The sequence below is a fragment of the Gopherus flavomarginatus genome, chromosome 2 (genome assembly GCF_025201925.1).
Source record: "Gopherus flavomarginatus isolate rGopFla2 chromosome 2, rGopFla2.mat.asm, whole genome shotgun sequence".
Lineage (NCBI taxonomy): Eukaryota > Metazoa > Chordata > Testudines > Testudinidae > Gopherus > Gopherus flavomarginatus.
In genome coordinates this window covers 8,676,382-8,697,830 of record NC_066618.1, presented here as the reverse complement: position 1 = coordinate 8,697,830, position 21,449 = coordinate 8,676,382, and the positions used below count along the sequence as shown (strand labels likewise).

General features: G+C 46.8%; 1 protein-coding gene across 8 annotated transcripts in view; it reads right to left on the bottom strand.

Moving 5' to 3' along the window:
• Nucleotides 1-4,431: 4,431 nt before the first annotated feature.
• Nucleotides 4,432-21,449, bottom strand: part of GJC2 (gap junction protein gamma 2) — a 126,167-nt gene continuing 109,149 nt past the window's right edge. For 7 of the 8 annotated variants that reach the window (XM_050942728.1, XM_050942730.1, XM_050942731.1 and 4 more), the window contains one exon: nucleotides 4,432-8,480. In XM_050942728.1, the coding sequence (XP_050798685.1) occupies nucleotides 7,207-8,460 (1,254 nt within the window). In that variant the 5' untranslated portion in view covers nucleotides 8,461-8,480 and the 3' untranslated portion in view covers nucleotides 4,432-7,206. Of the gene's footprint in view, nucleotides 8,481-21,072; nucleotides 21,172-21,449 lie in introns of those variants that run through there. The other variant, XM_050942729.1, reaches the window with a different exon arrangement.

Below are 21,449 nucleotides of genomic sequence, written 5' to 3'. Positions count from 1 at the left end.
AAACAATAATTCCAACTATGCATACAAAATGATGGGGTCTTAATTACCTGTTACCACTCAAAAAGTGAACTTGGAGTCAGCGTGAACAGTCCTCTGAAAACATCCGATCAACGTGCAGTGGAGCAGTCAAAAAAGCTAATGTTAGGAACCATTAGGAAAGGGATAGATAATAAAATATATCATAATGCCTCTGTATAAATCCACAGTAAGGCCACACCTTCAACAGTGCATGCAGTTCTAGTTGCCCCATCTCAAGATATATTGAAAAAGGTACACAAAAGGGCAACAAAAACATCTGGGCTATGGTACAGCTTCCATATGAGGAGAGCTTAAAAAGACTGGGACTGTTCAGTTTAGAAAAGAGACAACTAAGGGCGGATATGATAGAAGTCTATAAAATCATGACTGGTGGGGACACAGTAAATAGAAATGTATTTACCCCTTCACTTAACACACAAACTAGGAGTCAAATGATAAAATTAACAGGCAGCAGATTTAAAAAAAAAAAAAAAGAGTACTTCACACAACACGCAATCAACCAGTGGAAACTCATTGGTATTTGGATGTTGTGAAGGACAAAAGTATAACTAGGTTCAAAAAAGAATTAGACACCATAAGTTTATGGAGGATAGGTCCATCAATGGCTATTAGCTGAGACAGTCAGGGTCACAACCTCCAAATGCCAGAAGCTGAGGTTCACGAGGGATGGATCACTTGCAATCGCCCTGTTCTGTTCATTCCCTTTGAAATACTTGGCACTGGCTGCTGTCAGAAAACAGGATACTAGGTTGGATGAACCATTGTTTTGGACCAATATGTGTTCTTATGTATCTACGTCCATGAAAATATATGGTTGAATTGGCTACCAAATTAGATTTAAAAGTTTTTGCCACCTCTCCTCACCAACATCTTCAAAATTATCCTTGCCATATCAATAAACCACGCACTTTGCATACTGTAAACAATATGTATGTTTTATTCCATGTTGTTAGTATTGGAAATTGAATATCCAAAGAGCTGGGGTTTGTTTTGTTGACAAATATGTGTAACATTCTAACTACATTCCAGATGTAACATTTACACTGAAAAATATTTACAGGTTCAATTTCATACGCAAAAAGTTTCAAATACAAATACAGTTAGTACAAAACCTCCCAGAAACTCTGTAACAGCACAGACTTGTTATGGCCTTTAGTTAAGTTCAAGTATTTTCCAGTGGAATGGAATGCAAGCAACAAGGTAATTTGGCTTCTACCTGGGACATTCCAGGCCCTGAATAAAAAAGATGAGCACTTTATCTGACATGTTTTAGTGAATATATTCAGCATTTAGGATTAAACAAACTACACAACTAAACCCATCTGCTCTGGGAATGAAACAACTAACCTGTAAAACAAACGAAGCATTAAACCTATCCCATATAGTGATCTTGTTCAAGAAGGATGCTGCATGTGAATTAGTTGCAATTGTCTGAGCAGTTAGATGGTTAGCTCCTGATGGATTTTTACCTAATCTGGGACTCAACTTTTTGCCACATTGTTTAAGAAGGTTATGTTTATTGTGCCTCCTAATATTTCTCCTTTCCATAAAAAAATGGGATTTCTTTATTGAGATCGGCACAGATTCATTTGCGAGGCAGTATTAAATCCCGGTAGCCTATTGCAATGATGACCTCTGAAGGCCTTAGAGGGTATAACCAGCAAAAGAGGGAACACAGCTTGGGAGGGCCTCAAGGGATGTGAAAGGAGTAGTAGGAGGGCATTCAGCAACATCACATAATAGTAATGTACATTTCTCTGGGCCAATTCTGTCCCTTGCTTTGGCTCCTACATGCTGCTCCCATGGCAAATAAGTGCTGTAATTAAGTCAAAGGGACGGGAAGAATTCCCCTACTGTAAGAGCAGCTCTAAGTGTGCCTAAGCTCCTCTCCTCTCAGCCCCTAGTGTGGGACTCTTGCTGTGCTGGCTGTGAGTTGAAAGGGAATCCTCCATAGCACTGAGTGCTACAGAGATTTGGGGTTGTGGAGTTAGAGAAGCTCTGCAGAGCTGCAGGTGAGTGTCTTCTCACCTGCAGGTCTCGAGGTGCTTTACCAAGGTGGGTAAACGTTATCAGCCCTATGTTACGGATAAGGAAACGGGAAGTGACTCAACCAAGGTCACAGAGATTATCAGTAGCATGGTCGGGAACAGCACAGATCTCTTGATTCAGTTTTATCACCAACCACTAGGTCACGGCTACCTTACGGGCTGAATAGCAGGAAACAACTCTAACCCTGAATGCTCTAAGACAGTGACATATTCTCTCAAGGGAGGTGGTGGAAGCCCCATGCTCGGGTCTTTTACAAGTTAATTCTAGAATGGACGGAGCCCTGGACAAGGTGCTGCAAGAAATGAGCCAGCACTGGCCCCAGATGTGACTTCAAACTTTTATGGGTGAAATGCTTCCCCCACTGAAGTCACTGGCAAGACTCCTGTTGACTTGAATGAGGCCAGGATTCCGCAATCTACTATTATCACATTGCCACTGCCTAGCCCCACAGGCATGCTGTTCAGCACTGCCCTGTAGCTGCATGGGGGCATATGGAAAATGTTGGGTTACGTTCTGCCCCATCTTATGCCCCATGCAACTTTACTGATTGTACGGGTTCACTTGACTGGGGTACCGAATGAATCAGGACAGAATTTGGACTATTGTGTACAACACTGAAATGCTCGCAATCATCATCTGACCCGTTATGCTGATGGTGTGGAATGGGGGGTAAGGAGAATCACACATTGAGACATCCAGTAGGTACTGAGGGCCCAACTTCCCTGCCCGTTAGTTTGGGTGATAATTTGGTGTCCCTCCTGCAGAAATACAGCTCATTGACCACCATGGTAACACTAAGTACCTGGCATAGGCTACCCAGAAGGGTTAGGAAATTCAGAGAGGCTTCTGAAATCCCATTTTTAACTCACTCCCTTTTTAACAAGGCATCACACGCGAGTCCTCATTCACGGCTCTCAAGTCATCTGCTTTTCACCACCGCAAGTGAAGCCAGGAAACTAAATCAAACCAACCCCCGTGCCTGACACAATCATTTTGTAACTGAAAACGTTTCTACGCTGACAACATGTATGCCACATATTGACTGCCCAAAACAGGTGAATTGGAGCCAATAAGTTGAACGTGGGGCTGGACACTTGGAACCGCTGCAGTCTAATCCTGTCTCTGACACTGACCCGCTGGATGCCCTGGGTAGCATCTTAACCATGCTAGATAAAGTGGGGTTAATAATAGTTACCTTCCAGGTGTGTTGAGGGTTAATTAGCTCTTTGTACAGCATTAGGCATGGGTGATGAGAGATTATAATTATAGACCACTCAGAAAGGAGGTTAGACTAGAACCGACAAGAAAGTATTAACAGCAAAATCCTGCACTTGCTGACGGTCCTTAGCCCTAGGGATGGTGGCTGCAGGGAGGGCATTGCTCACAAGGCCCGCACAGACCCAAAGCGGTTGTGCATCCCTTCCTAATATAATAAACAGTAAGGACCGATTATACATTTATTAGAGCGAGCTTATGTGATGGACTCTGAGATGTCTGATTTAAAGTTTGTTTCCCTGCCTCCTGGGCAAATGCTTGGCATTAGCCACCCTTACAAATAAAGTCAGAGCCAAGGGGCTGGCTCTGTTTCTCTGGCTGGCTATTCTTGGTCCAGCGACACCGATCAAAGCAGGATTGAATTAAACAACAACCGAGGCACACAGAACACTCCCTGAAGATTAATGACTAGCTGAGGAGTCCAGTGGAAACCTAGGGTCAATTACACCCAGCAGGAATTGTTCAGGAAATGCTGAGGGCTGGAGGCTGTTGTTGCTGGTATAACCAGGATAAACATACAACCCAAACTCCCCCATGCAGCAGAGAGTCACTGCTCTGCTCCAGGGGGACACGTTTCAATGGGCCTGCTGCATTGTGAGTCATCGCTAAGGAAAAAAACGTGGCATCCAGCCCTCAGTCTACTCAGAGCTTCCATCAGGATCATCATGTTAATTCCTGTGAGGGGCACAGGGCCAAAGCTAAACAAGGGAGATTCACATAGATACGCAGTATAAATGTCCATACTGGGCAGCATAAAGTGTAAACTAATTCCCAGATGTGGGCCTGACTTCATGGTATTGCTCCTGTTCAGAATATGTACCAGGGTCAAGGGATCTGCAGCACATTTAATTTTCAATGGAACCCACCGTTATCATAGAATATTAGGTTTGGAAGGAACCTCAGAAGGTCATCTAGTCCAACCCTCTGCTCAAATCAGGACTAATCCCCAGATTTTTACCCCAGTTCCCCAAATGGCCCCCTCAAGGATTGAACTCACAACCCTGGGTTTAGCAGGCCAATGCTCAAACCACTGAGCTATCCCTCTCCCTCTTGAAACAGACTAAGCAGACCCTCTTAGTTTTTAGGTATGTCCCACGTTTAGGAGGAATAATTTAACTCCATGCAAAATGCAAAGTCGTTCCATGAAGCAAAGAGAAAGGACTCAGCCAGGAGGAGCAGACCGATATGTTTCTTCCACCCCCACCATGTTGTAAATATTAGGAGCCTTTTGTGCAAAACTCACGGCTAAGTGAGTTCTTCCCTAAGACAGACCCATGGAGTAATCCTGACCTATCCTGCTGAGGAAATCCACTACACATGCCCTGTCGGGCAGCAGAATAAAGCTGCATTCCTTTAAACAGAACTGATGATTTGTGATCAGTTCCTTTGAGTCACTCAGTCATTTTGAACAATCACATGGAGCAGATTCTGCTTCCAGGAGATGTCCTCCAATGGGAACAGGATCAAACCCTAAAGTACTTTATAGGTGGCTATGCAAAATATATTAAACATTTTTGCCAGAAGCTCTCATGAGCTGGTCACTGTATTCCTTTGAAAACAATTATTTGCTCTGTCACTATCAGTGATGATGCTGTAGAGCTTTTGGAAGTGCCTTCTTAGGCCCTGACTGAATACCGCACTTCTGCACGAGTCGGCCCACAGGGCTACTTACTTGCTTAAAGTTAAGCATGTTCTTAAGTGCTCTGCTCATTCAGAGTCTTTAGAGGTTTATCGTGGTCTGAGATTTATGGGTCTAATCCTGGAAGCTCTTGAATGCATCCTGCAAAGCCACAGTAGGAATTGAGGACACCTAGGCACCTGGCAGGATCAGGCTCTCTGAGAGCAAAAATGGGGCAGTTATTTATTTACTTTTTTACTTCAGCACGTCCACTGACACCCAGGCCGATAAATCACCCAGCCATGTTCCCAGCGGTCAGGATTACATTTCTGCTCATTACCGGAGTTAATTCACAACAAAGCCACAGACACAGTCAGTTTTGTACAAGTGAAAAAAAATTACTTTGGCAATGATGAAAAAAATACATTGCCAAAGTATTTCTGACAGAGAGTGTTTGAAACCCTTCTAGTTGGAGCCATGCTGTGTTTAGGGTCCTAACCCTGCTTGCCTCACTGACATGAATAGCCTCATGGAAGTCAATGGTGGTGTTTAGACTGGGCTTCTTTTCTTAAGATTTCCCCACTTCTCCCACCATCGGTTCACTTTCTCCCACAGAACTAGAGCAGACAAGGTGCCAGCGGCCACTGGCATTGTTAAGCACCATGTTGCATAGACTTGGTCTGCACTAGCATTGCATTGTGGGTATCTCTGGTGGTAAACTTTAGCCAAAATAACCTGGTGTACACAAGTCCAGTGGAACTAGTCGTGTGAGCAAGGCAAGGGGGATTTGGGCCTTAAACTGCAGACGAGTGCTTTTTGGGAATGGCCCCTCTCCTGTCCCCATTAAAACCAAGTCGGCAGAGTCTCAGGTCGGGTCAGATGAAATAAATGAAGCTGAACCAACTGACACCAGCTGAGGATCTGGCCCAAGGGCTGGCCATTTGACCTCCAAGAGAGAAAAATCAGCCAGTATTCTGAGCTGGTGGTTTTTTGGTGGGGATGGGAAGTTGTAAATATCATCGTGAGATTGATATTACATTATATGTATCTGTATCTCACACATAACATTCAGATGTGTGTGTATATATACTTAAATATATGTCTCCACACACACACTGTACACACTATGCATTGATCTATTTGGCTGCAACTATTTATAAGCTTTTGATTAAAACAAAAGTACATGATAACAAAATTTGTCAGCACTGGTCTTCTGATCTCTACCAAGAGTTAACACAGACTTTAGAAACTTCAGATTTCATTTTCCTGGTTGCTTAAAGGCACTTTTGCTTAAGATGTGCAGTAGCAGTGTTAAAAAACACTAAACTGCTGCAATTCCCACCAGCTCTGGGATGAATGCTACACTGCAGCATCGTTACAGTGCAAATTGACTGCAAATGCTACATAGCATTTGATCCCATTTGCTTTGCAGTTCAACACTGATTGGGGGAAGAAAAGGATACAACATTTACCTCAACGCTAATCGCTCAGGGTTGCGTACATTCTTTAAAATATGGCTACTGTGCTTCTGACAGTCTTCATGTTCCGTTAATGCATGGTTAGAACTCACGGCCGGAATCTCTGTTGCGTTCATCTCCAATGACTGCTTGTTAGTAAGAATCCAGGCAGGAAACGAGCCATGCTAGTGGATTGTGGCAGTTTATGCAACATGTCACCGTTTTCCCCTTTAACGGAGGAATTCAGATTAATTTGAGGAAGGACATTTAGTAATTAAACCCTTCTCAATACAAGTACAGTACTATAGCCTTACGATGCAGGACATGAGTTGCTCAGGGTAGTCAAGACTTTTCTTCTGAATGATCAACAGAGTCCCCTTCCCGCCAACCAGCTCACTTGTCAGTCGAGTCTCTGTCGCAGAGAGCCTGCAGTGGGTTGTCCTGGGCAAATAGCTAGTGAGTGACATAAGAAGAAAGACTGTTACTCCCATCCCTAAGCAGTGCCGGGGTGTGGTGGGGGGACCATACAGTTTAGCTCGATGGAGGTTCCCAGAGAGAATATGGACTAGGCAAGAAAGGGAGTGTCTTTGTTAACACACCAGAAGACATTATTCAAATATAACGTTTGAAACAACTCATCCTTCAGCTACATTTACTCCCACATACAAATTGTGCCTGTGCTCTGTGAATTGAATTCTAGACAATACTGGAAAAAACCCACACTCTTACTTACATTGCCCTGTCTGTGAGCTATGGTCAAGCACCTAATTATATCCATACAGAACTCTTTCCATCTTTGCTGCTAGAACTACCTTTTTCTGAACTGGCTTTGGGTTTAGCGCCTTGTTTCTCATGGGCAGTATTGACCCTGTTCTGTTCTACCACCGTCCCACCTGAAGGTGGGCTACTGGTTCTGGAAGGCTGCATGTTGGCCTGAGTGGCACTGTAGCTCTGGAATGCGATGTCTAACTGCTCCTGGGCCACTCTCAAGTGTTTATGAAGGGTGGACAGATCTGACGGGATGTTCTCATCTGGGCTTGTGCACTGTTGTTCTTGAGCAACGTTAGCCAAGTTCTGCTCATGGGCCAAAAGGCTATTTGGGACCTTGGCGGGCTTCTCCGATTTCATGACTAGGTTATACTCGGGAGGGCAGGAGATATTCTTCGCATAGGAATAGTTGTATGGAGGCTGCCTGAAACTATTAATCTTTCTGTTGCGAATGGCATCTCTAATGGTCCCAAACCCCAAGTGGAACATTTCACACATGTTGAGCAACAGACACAGGCAGCTCACAACATACATCACCAGGAGGAAGATGGTCTTCTCTGTCGGCCTTGACACAAAGCAGTCCACCATGTGAGGGCAAGGGGCTCTGTTGCAGACAAAATATGCTTCCACCTCAAAGCCATAAAGAAAATACTGCCCAACCAGGAAACAAACTTCAAATGAAGCTCTGGCAATGAGCTGGAAGACGTAAATCTTCATCAGCCCTTCTTGCTGGATGCGTCTCCTCCCGTCATGCTTCTGCTGCTCTTTGCTCTTCTTGTTTGCTTTGGCTTTCTCCTCATTTTCCACCATGTTATCGGAGATCATGGGCTCCTCTTCATCTGCTTCCAAAGGGTCTTCCAAGTTACGGACGGCCTGCCAGTTCAAAGCAAACTGCTTCTTCTTCTTCTTGAGTACCTTAAGCCTCTTCTCCTCCTCGGAGGACCTAGCGATCCTGTGGATGGCATAGCCCAGGTACATGATGGAAGGGGTTGAGATCATGATGATCTGGAAGACCCAGAACCGGACATGTGATAGCGGTGCGAAGGCATCGTAGCAGACATTGTCACAGCCTGGTTGCTTGGTGTTACACGTGAATTTGCTCTGTTCATCTGAATATATGGACTCCCCTCCGACAGCCGTCAGGACGATACGGAAGACGATCAGCACGGTGAGCCAGACCTTCCCCACAAAAGTGGAGTGATTGTGAATTTCTTCTAGCAGACGGGTGAGAAAACTCCAGCTCATGTTGGTCATAAGGGCTAATCATTTATAACCTGCAAGAAAAGCAGGAAGAAAAAACATAACGTATAAATTAATGCAACTCTGTTTGGTCATAGCAACAGATGTCATTATAATAGTGGCATTGGTACATAGCAGGATGATATCAGAGTGAAGTTATTTTATTCCAGAGATCAGCATCACTAGTGTGAGAGGCTCAGTATAAGTGGAATTGTAATTTGTACATTGCAAGTCACTGAAGCAATTAAGAGTTTTACTTTATATCACTATAAGCTCATTATAAAGAGTTTCCATTATTTGCACAAATAAGTGCAGTACATTGGATATGTTTAGGCCATGATCTTATAGTGAACTTCCAAGGACAAAGTCCTCCAGTCAACGGAACTGCATGTGGGTTGAGAGGTCTGTCCATTCATTGCAGGATCAGGGCCTTATATTATAAACAAACCGATGGCCATTTAGGAATCTCACAATTGTCACTATGCTGCATGCCACCATCACTTTGAACTTGATGACATAGGGACAGAGATCTGATTCTCTTACTCCAATAGTACAGGCCCCCCTACCACTGGAGCTAAATGCTAGCTGAGACTCTCTGTTAGCAGTACAGATCCTATGACACAGCTCAATAGCTATGATTCTATCAGTGGAGTGCCTAACATGCTAGTAGTCAATTACAATATATAAGAGATAGTCAGTAGAAGCATAAACAGTGAGAGCATAGTTTTCTGTACACATTACACACACAAAAGCTACACTAAAAGAACATTATTAAGGTTGCAAAGTCAAGCAGTCAAAGGTAAGGAGATGCCAGAATTAAGGTCGCCTGTGTAACCTTAACTTGGTCCCTGTGTGCATACGCATTATGATACAGCCTTTAATCACAAGGTCACGTACTATATTTTCCACAGAACCAGGGGTGGTGCTGGGGGTAGGTGATTTACCAAGGAAATACTGTTTGAATGTAACCAGAGAAATCTATCTATGGTACCTGTAGCAACTGCCATTCTCCAACTGAAGGCAGAGCAGAGAGAGCAGCAGCTGCTGGCCTGCCCGGGCTGGGGATGGGAGTGCCCAAGAGCAGTCCCTGGCCTGTGTCCCTGCCCACAGGGACATGCAACCCAGGGCAGCTCCCTGAAGGCTCTGCCAGCCCCAGAGTTAGGTCCACCACCATTCGTGTGGCTCTTACTCGTGGTAGCTGCGAGCACTGCCCAGCTCTGGCTTCCGATAGGGCCAGGGGGCGAGGCCACTGGAGGGAGAGGAGGAGCAGAAGGTAGGGCCACGGAGAGGGGTCGGGCCTCATGGCGAAGGAAAGCTAAAGCCCACCTCAGCCTCCCCACTGGGAAGAGCTGGTGCTGCCCCTGCATAGAACTCCGGCCTCATTCAATGCACAGGAGGGGCCTGTTCTGGGATCAATCGGGGTGGGTAGTGAAGGGTTTTGGCTGCAGCATTCCTACTTCATTTATTCTGGAAGCTGGAAGGTGTGTATTGAATGAGATAGGGGATCCCAGCCAGAGAAAGGACAAGCACATGGTTCTGGCAGTTGAATGCTGCCCTGGGGAATTGGATTCTCTCCCTGCCTCTGCCACAGAGTTCCTCTGCAGTGTTGGAAAGTCACTTAACCCACATTTTTCACGGGTGGTCACTACATGTGTGTGCCTCATTTTCTGGGAGCCCAACTTGAGACCCTGGGGTCTGATTTGCGAAAGTGCTGAGCACTCTCAGGTGCCCTGAACAAATAAAATGCTATTTAATGCTGAAAAATCAGGTCCTAGTTGTCTCATACAAACTTACACTTTTAATTTGAATCGCTCTGTGCCTCCCCCTCCATCTGTGAAATGGGGGTAACACCACTCCCACACCTCCCAGGGGTGTTGTGAGGATACCTTAATGAATGTTTATGAAGCACTGGCTACTAGAGTGATGAGCACCATGGGGAAGCTCACAAGGAAATCACTAAGAGCAAGGTTTGAGCAGTGTGTGGTACATAAGTCATGGGGCTGCACATGGAACGACCGAAGAGCCACTCACGAAGTAGGCACTGTCCAGGCTGCTCACTGAATGAGGCCGACGGTCTGTGGAAAAAGCAGTATGTGATCATGTAATTAAAGACAGTATCATAATACATACATCTGAGGGAACTGAGATAAGGTTGCAGAGGCAACCTTAATTCTGGCATTTCCCGACCTTTGCGTGCTTGACTTTACAACCCTAATAATGTTCTTTTGGCGGGTTTTGTGTGTTAATTTCCTAGGTTTTTAAAAAGGCAAACTGAAAAAATCAGAAATTCCATCGTGTGGCGTCTTATTGACACCCACGCGTCCGCCGCAGGGCTGGAACCTTTAATCCACCTCACAGAGCTCTGCCGTGTGAGCCAATGGAGTCGCTGATGGCAGGAGTGAGTTGTCCTGCTCTATGTGGACCAGGCTTCCAGAGGGATGCTTTGCCAGTGCGTTTCACAGAAATAGCTGACAGCAGAGAGATGGCGAGGCTCAGGAATCTGGGTTCCAGGCCAGGCTCTGGATGGGAGTGTGCTCCAGTGGATCGGACTCTTCTGCCCTGTTCCTCCAACCTGCCCCAGTCCTGTCTCATCCCCATCTCTGGCTCCTTGTCCCAGACTCATTCTCCTTGTCTACCCAGTCCCAACCTCCCGCTCTGGGCTAGCTATCCAAGACCCTGTATCTTCTCCTCTCCACACCCCCCTCACATGGCCCCCATCACTGCAGGATCTGAGCAGCCAAGACTCGTTATCCTCACAACGCCCCAGAGAGGCAGAATGGTGTTATCATCCTCGTTTTACAGATGGGAACTGAGGCACGGAGAAGCTAAGTGATGTGCCAAAGGTCATGCAGAAAGTCTGTGAAGCAGCAGGGAATTGAACATGGCTCTCCCAAGTCCGAGTCAAGTACTCTAGCCCCTGGCTTGTCTTTCCTGCTTGCCCACATTTCTATCATTGGTTCCCAGACCCAGATTCCTCCAGCCTGCAGTCCCAGTTTCCTTGCCCAGCCAGTCCCAATCTCCCCCAAATCCCAGCTGCAGTACCATAGATTTCTCTGGGTACATTCCAACAGCATTTCCTTGGTAAACAACCCCTGCAAGCCCCTCGGGGCAGGGACCGTCAACAGTGTTCTATGTTTGTACAGCTCCAAGAGCAGTTGGGTCCTGGTTCATGACTAGGGCTCCCAGGCACAGCTGGAATGTAAACAATAAACAACAATGATGTTTGGAGGCATGAGTCAGAAGATGCAAGCACTCAGAACTAGCTGCAGTGAGCTTGGGGATTTCAGTTTATGGAGGTGACACGCCTATTGGTTTTAACCTCATTTGCCTCAGACCGGAGTCTTGAAACAGGCTGCAAGTTTTGCGATCCTATACATTACTATAGGGCAGTGGAGAACGTGGGTGTATCAGAGTTCCCCATATTCTGAACTGGCAGCAATCCTGCACTATCCTGCTCACTCGTGCCACCCGGGCAGCAGTTGATACAGGACAGAATGAATTACGGACCTGATCCTGGTGGTGCTGAAGGGCTAGAGGATGTTCAGCATCCTGCAGAATCCGCTCGGATTCCTGAAGCCTGTTTTGTAAGCGAGCCAAGAAACACAAAACTAGGCAAACGAGCAGGATTTTTTTTTCCAGAATAATGGAGCTTTTTAAAACTCTTTGGAAAACCATGTGCTTAAGAAAGTTTAAATCAAATACAAATGCCTTAAAGAATCACACATAAAGCAGTCACTTAAAAGCACGTGAGTTTTGCAAGAGGCAGATGACTGGGAAGGAACAGTCTATTATTATTATACAGATCAGGGTTAGCATTAGCTTTATTTTTAATAGGGCCTCCCCACTTTCCCTTTTCAGGGCACAGCTACTCAGACACATGGATAAATGCAAGGAGAGGTTACTGCCTGATTTGCAAGTGCACCTCATTAGTACAAGCTGCATTAACAGGCGTGTTGTGAGCAAGACACGAGAAGTCATTCTTCTGCTCTACTCTGCGCTGGTCAGGCCTCAGCTGGAGTATTGTGTCCAGTTCTGGGCACCGCATTTCAAGAAAGATGTGGAGAAATTGGAGAGGGTCCAGAGAAGAGCAACAAGAATGATTAAAGGTCTAGAGAACATGACCTATGAAGGAAGGCTGAAAGAATTAGGTTTGTTTATACTGAGAGGGGACATGATAGCAGTTTTCAGGTATCTAAAAGGGTGTCATAAGGAGGTGGGAGAAAACTTGTTCATCTTAGCCTCTAAGGAGAGAACAAGAAGCAATGGGCTTAAACTGCAGCAAGAGAGGTTTAGGTTGGACATTAGGAAAAAGTTTCTAACTTTGTAAAGCCTGACCTTAAAAACCTCTAAGGAAGGAGATTCTACCACCTGTCTAGGTAACCCATTCCAGTGCTTCACCACCCTCCTAGTGAAAAAGTTTTCCTAATATCCAACCTAAACCTCCCCCACTACAACTTGAGACCATTACTCCTTGTTCTGTCATCAGGTACCACTGAGAACAGCCGAGCTCCATCCTCTTTGGAACCCCCTTTCAGGTAGTTGAAAGCAGCTATCCAATCCCCACTCATTCTTCTCTTCTGCAGACTAAACAATCCCTGTTCCCTCAGCCTGTTCTCCTCATAAGTCATATGCTTCAGCCCCCTACCCATGAAAAAGATCAAGAAAGAAAGAAAGTGATTCAGACTCTTCCAGAGTGAATACAAGTTCAAACATGGTATAAATATGCCATGCACTGCTACAGACTAGGGACCAGGTGGCTAAGCAGCAGTTCTGCAGAAAAGGACCTAGGGGTACAGTGGACGAAGCTGGATATGAGTCAACACTGTGCCCTTGTTGCCAAGAAGGCTAACGGCCTTTTGGGCTGTATAAGAAGGAGCACTGTCAGCAGATTGAGGGACGTGATCATTCCCCTCTATTCGGCACTGGCGAGGCCTCAGCTGGAGTACTGTGTCCAGTTTTGGGCCCCACACTACAAGGAGGATGTGGTGGACTTTTTTCAATTTTTCCACATCCGGTACTCCAGCCGCGGCGCTGGGTCAGGGGCCGCACCACACAGCTCCTGGAGAGAGTGGCATGGCCCTGCTTCGATTCCTACACGCTCCAATGGGAGCTGCAGGGACGATGCCTGTGGATGGGAAAGCACGCCGAGCTGCCTGCCCGCGCCTCCACGTAGGAGACAGAGAAGGGATATGCCACTGCTTCTGGGAGCCACCTGAGGTAAGCGCTGCTCAGAGCCTGCACCTGTGAGCCTCTTCCTGCACCCAAACCCCAGCCCTGATCTCCCTCCTGCTGTCCAAACCCCTCGATCCCAGCCCAGAACAACCTCCTGCACCCCAAACCTCCCAGCCTCACCTCAGAGCCCGCACCCCCAGCTGGAATCTGCACCCCTACCTGCACCCCTGCCCCCGCCCTGATCTCCCTCCCACCCTCTGCACCCCTCAGTCCCAGCCCAGAGCAGCCTCCTGCACCCCAAACTCCTCATTCCCAGCCCCACCCCAGAGTCTGCACCCCCAGCCAGAGCCCTCACCCCTTCCTGCACCCCAACCCCAATTTTGTGATAATTCATGGCCCGCCATGCAATTTCTATGCCCCGATGTGGCCCTCAGGCCAAAAAGTTTGCCCACGCCGAGCTAGTGCCTCAGTTATCAGCGATGGGTTTCTTAACTCAGGCAGGAGCAGCCCATGCATCTCAAACCAGAGGTCCCAGATTCAATACATTCTGCTGATGACCCACCCAGGGGAGCGGCATAACAGCTACATACCTTCATTGGTGCCTGCATAATTATACTGCAATTATTGACAGGCCCAAATTGCAGATGCAAGATGGGAAGCTGTTTGTTTTGTTTGCTTTTTATAAATCAGACTCTTCTGAACCTTGCTTTTAAAAAATGTAATTGAGAGCAAAATGTGATTGCTGGTTTCAGACTCCCACTACATCACTGCAGAAATGTGCTTTGCAAGGAATACAGTTTGTATGAATTACTCTTGTACTGCACCAAGAACCTGTCAGCGGGCTTGGTACTGTCTGCAACCGAAAGGAAGACACTGTCCCTGACCCATGTCGTTTGCATTCTAAAGCAGGGCAGTAATACACGTCACACACACACGGGGCCTGGCTCAGCATCCCAGATGCACTTCCATCCAGGGCTGGTGCAAGGAAGTTTCGCGCCCCAGGTGAAACTTCCACCTTGCACACACACCCCTCCCCTGCGGCAGCTTCCCGCCCCCCCCACGACAGTTCCCCCCCCTCGGGGAGCCATGCAGCACCTCCCCACCCCAGCTCACTTCTGCTCCTCTCTCCTCCCCGAGCACGCCGCCCCCGCTCTAATTCTCCTCTCAGGCTTGCGGCGCCAAACAGCTGATTGGTGCTGCAAGCCTGGGAGGCGGGAGAAGTGGAGCAGTGACTGCGCTCTCGGGGAGAAACTGCTGTAAAAAAAAATTGAGGGCACCGCTTTTTGGCATCCCCAAATCTTGGCGCCCTAGGCAACCGCCTAGTTTTCCTTAATGGTAGCACTGGCCCTGCTTCCATCGGTGCAGGGTCTTGCCCACCAAGCCCGAGCAGTGAAATAAATCCTAGCTCGCCTGAGCCGTGTCTGCATATTAATACAAACACAAAAAGCCGGACTGAGGCAGAACACTCCACTGCCACACACACACCTCCTCCTGGGGAGACGATGAGAGAAAGAGCGAACCCATTTGTAAGACACGGGAGTTGTGTCACTTAAAGCACTACTGGCAGGTGCTCAGAGGTGTAATGAGGAGGGCAGTATAAGAAACTATGGTGAGCAGAAGTCAATGGCAAAACTCCCATTGACTTGAATGGGGCCAGGATTTCACCTAAGGTTATCAGAAGATGGTCTAATCCAGAGCTCCCCAAACCGTGAGACACACCCCCTGGGAGGGGCATGGAGGAAAGTTTTGAGAGGCGGGGGTGGGCCAGCTGCCACAGGGGCGCGGAGGGACCGCCATCCAAAATCATTCCACTCCCAGCTCTGCTCTGGCCCCACCCCCAGCTGAGGCCCCGGGTCCCAACCCTGCCCTCAGCCGAGGCCCCAGCCTGCAGTCCAGCCACAGCTCTGCACCTGACCCTAGTCCTGCCCCAGCCTCTGGCTGCAGCTCTGTCCCCCACCCCAGCCCAACTCCTGCCCCCAGCTGCAGTCCCAGCCTCGGTCTCCTTGCCCCAGCCGTGTCCCCACCTTCCTCCGCGAGCTGCCGTCCTGCTCCCAGTCCCAACTCCAGGGGGAGGGGGTGACCTTGAAAAGTTTGGGGACTACTGGTCTAATCTCTTAGCAGTACACATGTCCTTTTGCCCTTCCCCCTCACTCTCATGCACACGTTTCTTTTTGGAGGATTCTTGTGTTTTAAAGCCACCAGCTGCTTTCTCATTTCTGCTAAAGACCCCGTTGGTCTTGAAAAAGTATTTCCTTCCCTATCAGTCATTTCCCAGGTACAGAGGAGGATTCTGGGAGGCTCTGCACCGAGATACCATCCAACATATCACACCCAACGGTGTGAGCACGGTACCAAATGTGGCCACCTCTCTTCTAGTTGACTCCCATTGTAAACTGGGCCTCTGTATCCAGGACAAAGCGCCAAGTGCCTGCAAGGCCTATTGAAGGCAACGGGAGCTGCAAGTGCTCAGAAGCATGCAGGATTTTGGTCCCATTTGGATACCTCCATTCATCCAGCAATACCCCTTAGGCCGGGGTGGACAAACTTTTTGGCCCACGGGCCATGTCGGGGAATAGAAATTGCATGGCGGGCCATGAATGCTCACAAAATTGGGGTTGGGGTGTGGAAGGAAGTGCAGGCTCTGGGGTGGGGCTGGGGATGAGGAGTTTGGGGTGTAGTAGGGTGCTCTGGGCTAGGATCGAGGGGTTTGGAGAGCGAGGGGGGGATCAGGGCTGGGGCAGGGGCATGGGGAGAGGCTCAGGGGTGCAGCCACCAAGCGGTGCTTACCTCAAGCGGCTCCCAGAAGCAGTGGCATTTCCCTTCTCCAGCTCCTATGCAGAGACATGGCCAGGCGGCTCTACACACTGCCCCATCTACAGGCACTGTCCCTGCAGCTCCCACTGGAGTCATAGAGCCGGAGCAGGACCATGCCGCAGCTTCCAGGAGCCGCGTGGTGCGGCTCCCGACCCTGCGTGCCGGTCCACGTGCTGTAGTTTGCGCATGCCTGCCTTAGCTAGAGCTTCCCCACATAGATGATTCACACTCCTGGCCAGGAATCATCTGCCTGGAGGGGGCAGTGCACGCAGCTGCTGCTAGCTGTAATGTAGGGCACATTAATGCTGCTGGTCAACGGAATTATACCAGGGAGGAATCTGGGCCGTTTAGTTTACTCACCTAATGTATTTAAGGACCAAATCCTGTGTGTTCTCCTGCAGTAGAATCCAATGCATTTTCATGCCTCTCCCCATGCATTTTCAAGCAAAGATGATCAAGCGATCCTGCTATTCATGCAAAAGTAAAACTAATGGACCCAGTTCTGATCTCATGCACACTAGGTTTGCCGTTGAAAGCAGAATGAGGCCCCGTTGGTTTTGGTTATTCCTTTCTAGCCAGAGGAATGGCTTGAAATTCTCATCCCCTACACCAGGGGTTCTCAAACTGGAGGTCAGGACTCCTCAGGGGGTTGCGAGGTTATTACATGGGGGTCGCGAGCTGTCAGCCTGCACCCCAAACCCACTTTGCCTCCAGCATTTATAATGGTGTTAAATATACAAAAAAAGTGTTTTTAATTTATAAGGAGGGGTCACACTCGGAGGCTTGCTGTGTGAAAGGGGTCACCAGTACAAAAGTTTGAGAACCGCTGCCCTATGCTGTACATAGGTCTGGGCTAGAATCAGCTTTCCAAGAGCTCTTATCGCTTCATCGGAATGACTGATACTTTCCCATGGAATTCCACTCCAAAGACCAAGTTCTGGATCACTGAAGTCAATGAGAGCTTTCCTGGAGCCATTTGAAATCCGTGCATGTCGGATTGGGACCAAGGTGACTTTTTTTTTTTAATGTCTAAATTCTCACTCTTTGCAATGTAGGAGTCTTTTTTTCTACTGATGTTTCTTAGGATATGAGCCAAATACAACACTACTGCTCCCTCAATGAACAATCTTGATGCTCTCACAGAAGATAATAATCAGACCCAGGACTTGAAATATAGTGAAAATTCTTTTATTGTCCAGAGGTCTGGTGTAAAGTCAAATGGAAATTTCCAGTGCTACTATCTTTATACATAATGAGCCCTTTATAAACACAGAACCACCAGTCTTTAAAATCCTACTGGCTGCAAGACTCCTAATAACAATAATCATCTAGCACTTTCCATCAAAGAGCTTTACAAAGGAGGACAGTCTTATCCCCATTTTACAGACCAGGGAAACTGAGGCAAAGAGGCAAAACAATTGCCCATGTCTACAAAACAGGTCAGGAGCAGAGATGGGAGTAGAACCCATGTCTCCTGTCTCTCATACCACAGGTCTAGCTGTTGAATCCCAATGTCTCTCAAAAGCCTTCTTGGTCAAATGGTGTATCTCCAGCCATGAACATGAACCAACCCAGCAAACTAAAAGGGTAGACTGTAAGCTCTTCGAGGCAGGGACCGCCTTTTTGTTCTGTGCTTATACGGCACCTAGCAATGGAATTCCAATCCATGATTAGGGCTCTGAGGCGCTCCAGTAATACAAGTATTGTATAATAATCATGTACACAGGTAGGGGACAAAGTTCTGTTGCGAGTTACTGTGAAACACTGCATGGTGCTTCATAAAGACTAAGCAGCGGTAATTACATAGTGTCTTTGTCGGACACAAGCATAATTAAGCTGTAACTCAAGGAAATGCTATCACGTTATCCAGTGACAATGCAGAAAGCAACTCATGCCACTTCTGGATTTCCTGAGTTGAACCACAAGAGCAAGTAGGAAAAACACCTCAAATTCATTACATAATTTTTGTTTGCAGGGTTGTTGTAGCCATGTCAGTCCCAGGATATTAGTGAGACAAGGTGGGTGAGGTGATATCTTTTATAGGACCAATTTCTGTTGGTGGAAGAGACAAGCTTTTGAGTTTACACAGAGCTCTTGTTCTGGTCTGGTTTGGGAAGGGTACGCAGATGTACTTCCTTAGAATATATGCTAACTACTTATGCTAAACAATCTGTTCCACCTTGTATTTAGCTCTGACACACTGAGTACCTTTCCTAGACCTGAAGAAGACCTCTGTGGAGCTCGAAAGCTTGTCTCTTCCACCAACAGAAGTTGGTCCAATAAAAGATATTACCTCACCCACCTTATCCATCTTACGTGATTTTTGTCTGCTCTTTAAACTCTAATGGTTATAATTTTAAAGGCTCTTTAACACAGCATCTAGTTTTGGGTCCATTGTCAATTGTGGGCAAAATTACAAGCTCAGTTACTTGCAGGCATAAATTCCATGTATTCAGTCAATTTTTAATAGAGGAAGGGTAGGAAGAAACTTCCTGTTTGAGTAGACTATGCTATAATTGACCACTCAGGGCTACTTGCATCTTCCTTTAAAGTACCTGGTGCTGCCCGCTGGTGGTGACAGGATACCGAACTAGATGGAGCACTGGTCTGATCCAGCTCATACTTAGATATCATTTACCTCTGTAATTCATTGCAAGCAGAAAATTAGAGGCTACTTCAAAAAACTTGGCCCCAATTTGGATGGTCCAATCTCTTCAATGACGTGGGCCGCATGCGCAGTTGTATGGCACCTCCGCGGGCCACATACAGAAACAAAATGGCATCCTCCATGCGACGTATCCTCACACACACTGTATGAGAGGTCATGCCGCACGAAGGACACCATTTTGTGGTGCTGCATTTCAGTGCGATGCTCCCAGTATTCTGGGGGAGCAGATGCCTTGAGGACTGGAAGGAATTGTCCTGTGGGCTGGATGTGGCCGGTGGGCTGCCAGTGGGACTGTAGAGCATTTCCTTTTAGTTCACTGTTCATTAAATGGGTTTCAGACTTTCAGTCAACTGTGGTTTACCATCAAAAATATTCCTTGTGCCCTTCCTCAGTCAAATACACACTCTTCCTAGAGAGAGGGGACCAAATCTCACAGTGATGACTGAGGCAAAATTCCCACTGACTTCAATGTCGTCTCAGCTGGGAGCTTTGCATGAGGAAGGCTAGAAGGATTTGACCAGTATGGTTACATGGTCAGATTGCAAAGCAAGGATTTAAGGACTTGATTCTGCTCTCACTGAAGTCATTGGCAAACGTCCCATTAATGCCAGTGGAAGCAGGTTTGGGAGCCTTAAACTGTTTTAAATGTTCACAAGCCAAATTGTGGGGGGGGGGCCCCCGAGGGAGAGATTGCAAAGTAATTGAATTAATTAAGGAATAATGGCTTCTGACCACAAGCAATTAACTCTCTTATTTGATTCCTATAATAGTCAATGTAAACTTTTAACAAACTATTTGGTTATCAGCGTAAATTGAGTCCAGTGTACTTTAAAGCTCCTGCAAGCCCTTAAACCCGTGTTTAAGTGTAATGCAGGATTAGGGGCTAATTTTGCCTGTAGTAGCTTCTTTAATTCCCAGTGCAATAGTTTTGCCTCCATCATTCTGGGAGAACCAGGCAAATTCATACATTTCAACAGCCACGTTATAATGCTATGAGTCCACCTACCTTTCGAGGCAAAATAGCTGTGAGTAATATAACCTGCCCAGGAGACAATGAAAAGAGACACTTGGAACATTCGATCTCCAGTTGTAATGCTCAGTTTAATTTTTGCAACTGCACAACCGAGTAAAAAACTATATATCTGCCAAATATAATTATGAGGGCTTTAATTGTAAGGGTTTTTTTTTAAATATTCCCTTTATATTTTCAAATATCAATTTAGCTTAACCAACAGGACAATATTCTGAAAATGTCATGCACCGTCTCCCAGTGATCCATGCTGTTAAAGAACAAAAAAGAAAAACAATGTGTATTTTCCATATAGGCACCCATGTATCTCCACTGTACAATATAAGAGCCTATGTAGGCCACTTACACTGGACAAAACAGTAAGGAACAATTCTGCACTGGTGGGTAGGAGGGCTAGATTATACAGCTTCCCTACCATTGAACTCAGACTAGATCATCGGATGGCCACTTCTGGATTGAAAAATCTATGAATCGAAAATCAAATCCAGCCTACAAAACGCACACAGAGTAAATGTTTCATTCCTAGATAATTAAACACAGACTGGGGGTGGGGGGTCAGATTTTACTCCCTTTAGTGCCTGATCCAACGCCTATGACAATCAATGGGAATCTTTTCACCAACTTCAGTGAACTTTGGATCGAGCCCTTATGTGGGTGAAAAAGTAACTGAGAGCAGGGGCTGGCTTGAGGGTTCAGATTCTCTTCTCGTTTACATCAGTGCAGGCTACACTGGGGTCATACGGTGTAACGGAGAAGAGAATCTGGAAGTAAAGGAACTCTTAAAATAGATGGTAAAATAAGTGAAATAAGAAAAGTCTGGGTTAGCCAGAGTTCTCTCCTGATTTTCAAAGCCAATCTGTTCACCCTCCTGCTCTGGTCTCACACACACAGCATTGTACAGTCCTTTAAACTGAAGGGAAAGTGCTATGGAAAAGCTACTCACGGAGACATTGTGGTTCTTGCTGAGGGCTCTCCTACCAACCAAGCATCAGAAAGTTTCCTGCTATCAGCGTCCTTTTCCTTTCCGTAGACAAACATCCCGACGTCTCCCCAAACCCATACCCTGCCAGCTGGGAAGGAGACTTTATGGTAAGTATTTAAACATCCTGTCGGTCTCCGCCTCTCTGACAGCTAAGCGCCCATCCCCCGAGAATCCTGCCTGGACGTGTCAGGAAAACAGCTAAAAGCAGCGTCCCATTTTCCCTCCTCCCCTTTCTCTAATATCTATAGAAAGGTCTTGGAACAAAGATTGAACAGAGCAGGTAAGAACGAATTCCAGTGTCCTCATTTACAAGGGACTCCAAAGGTGCGACGAGGTGG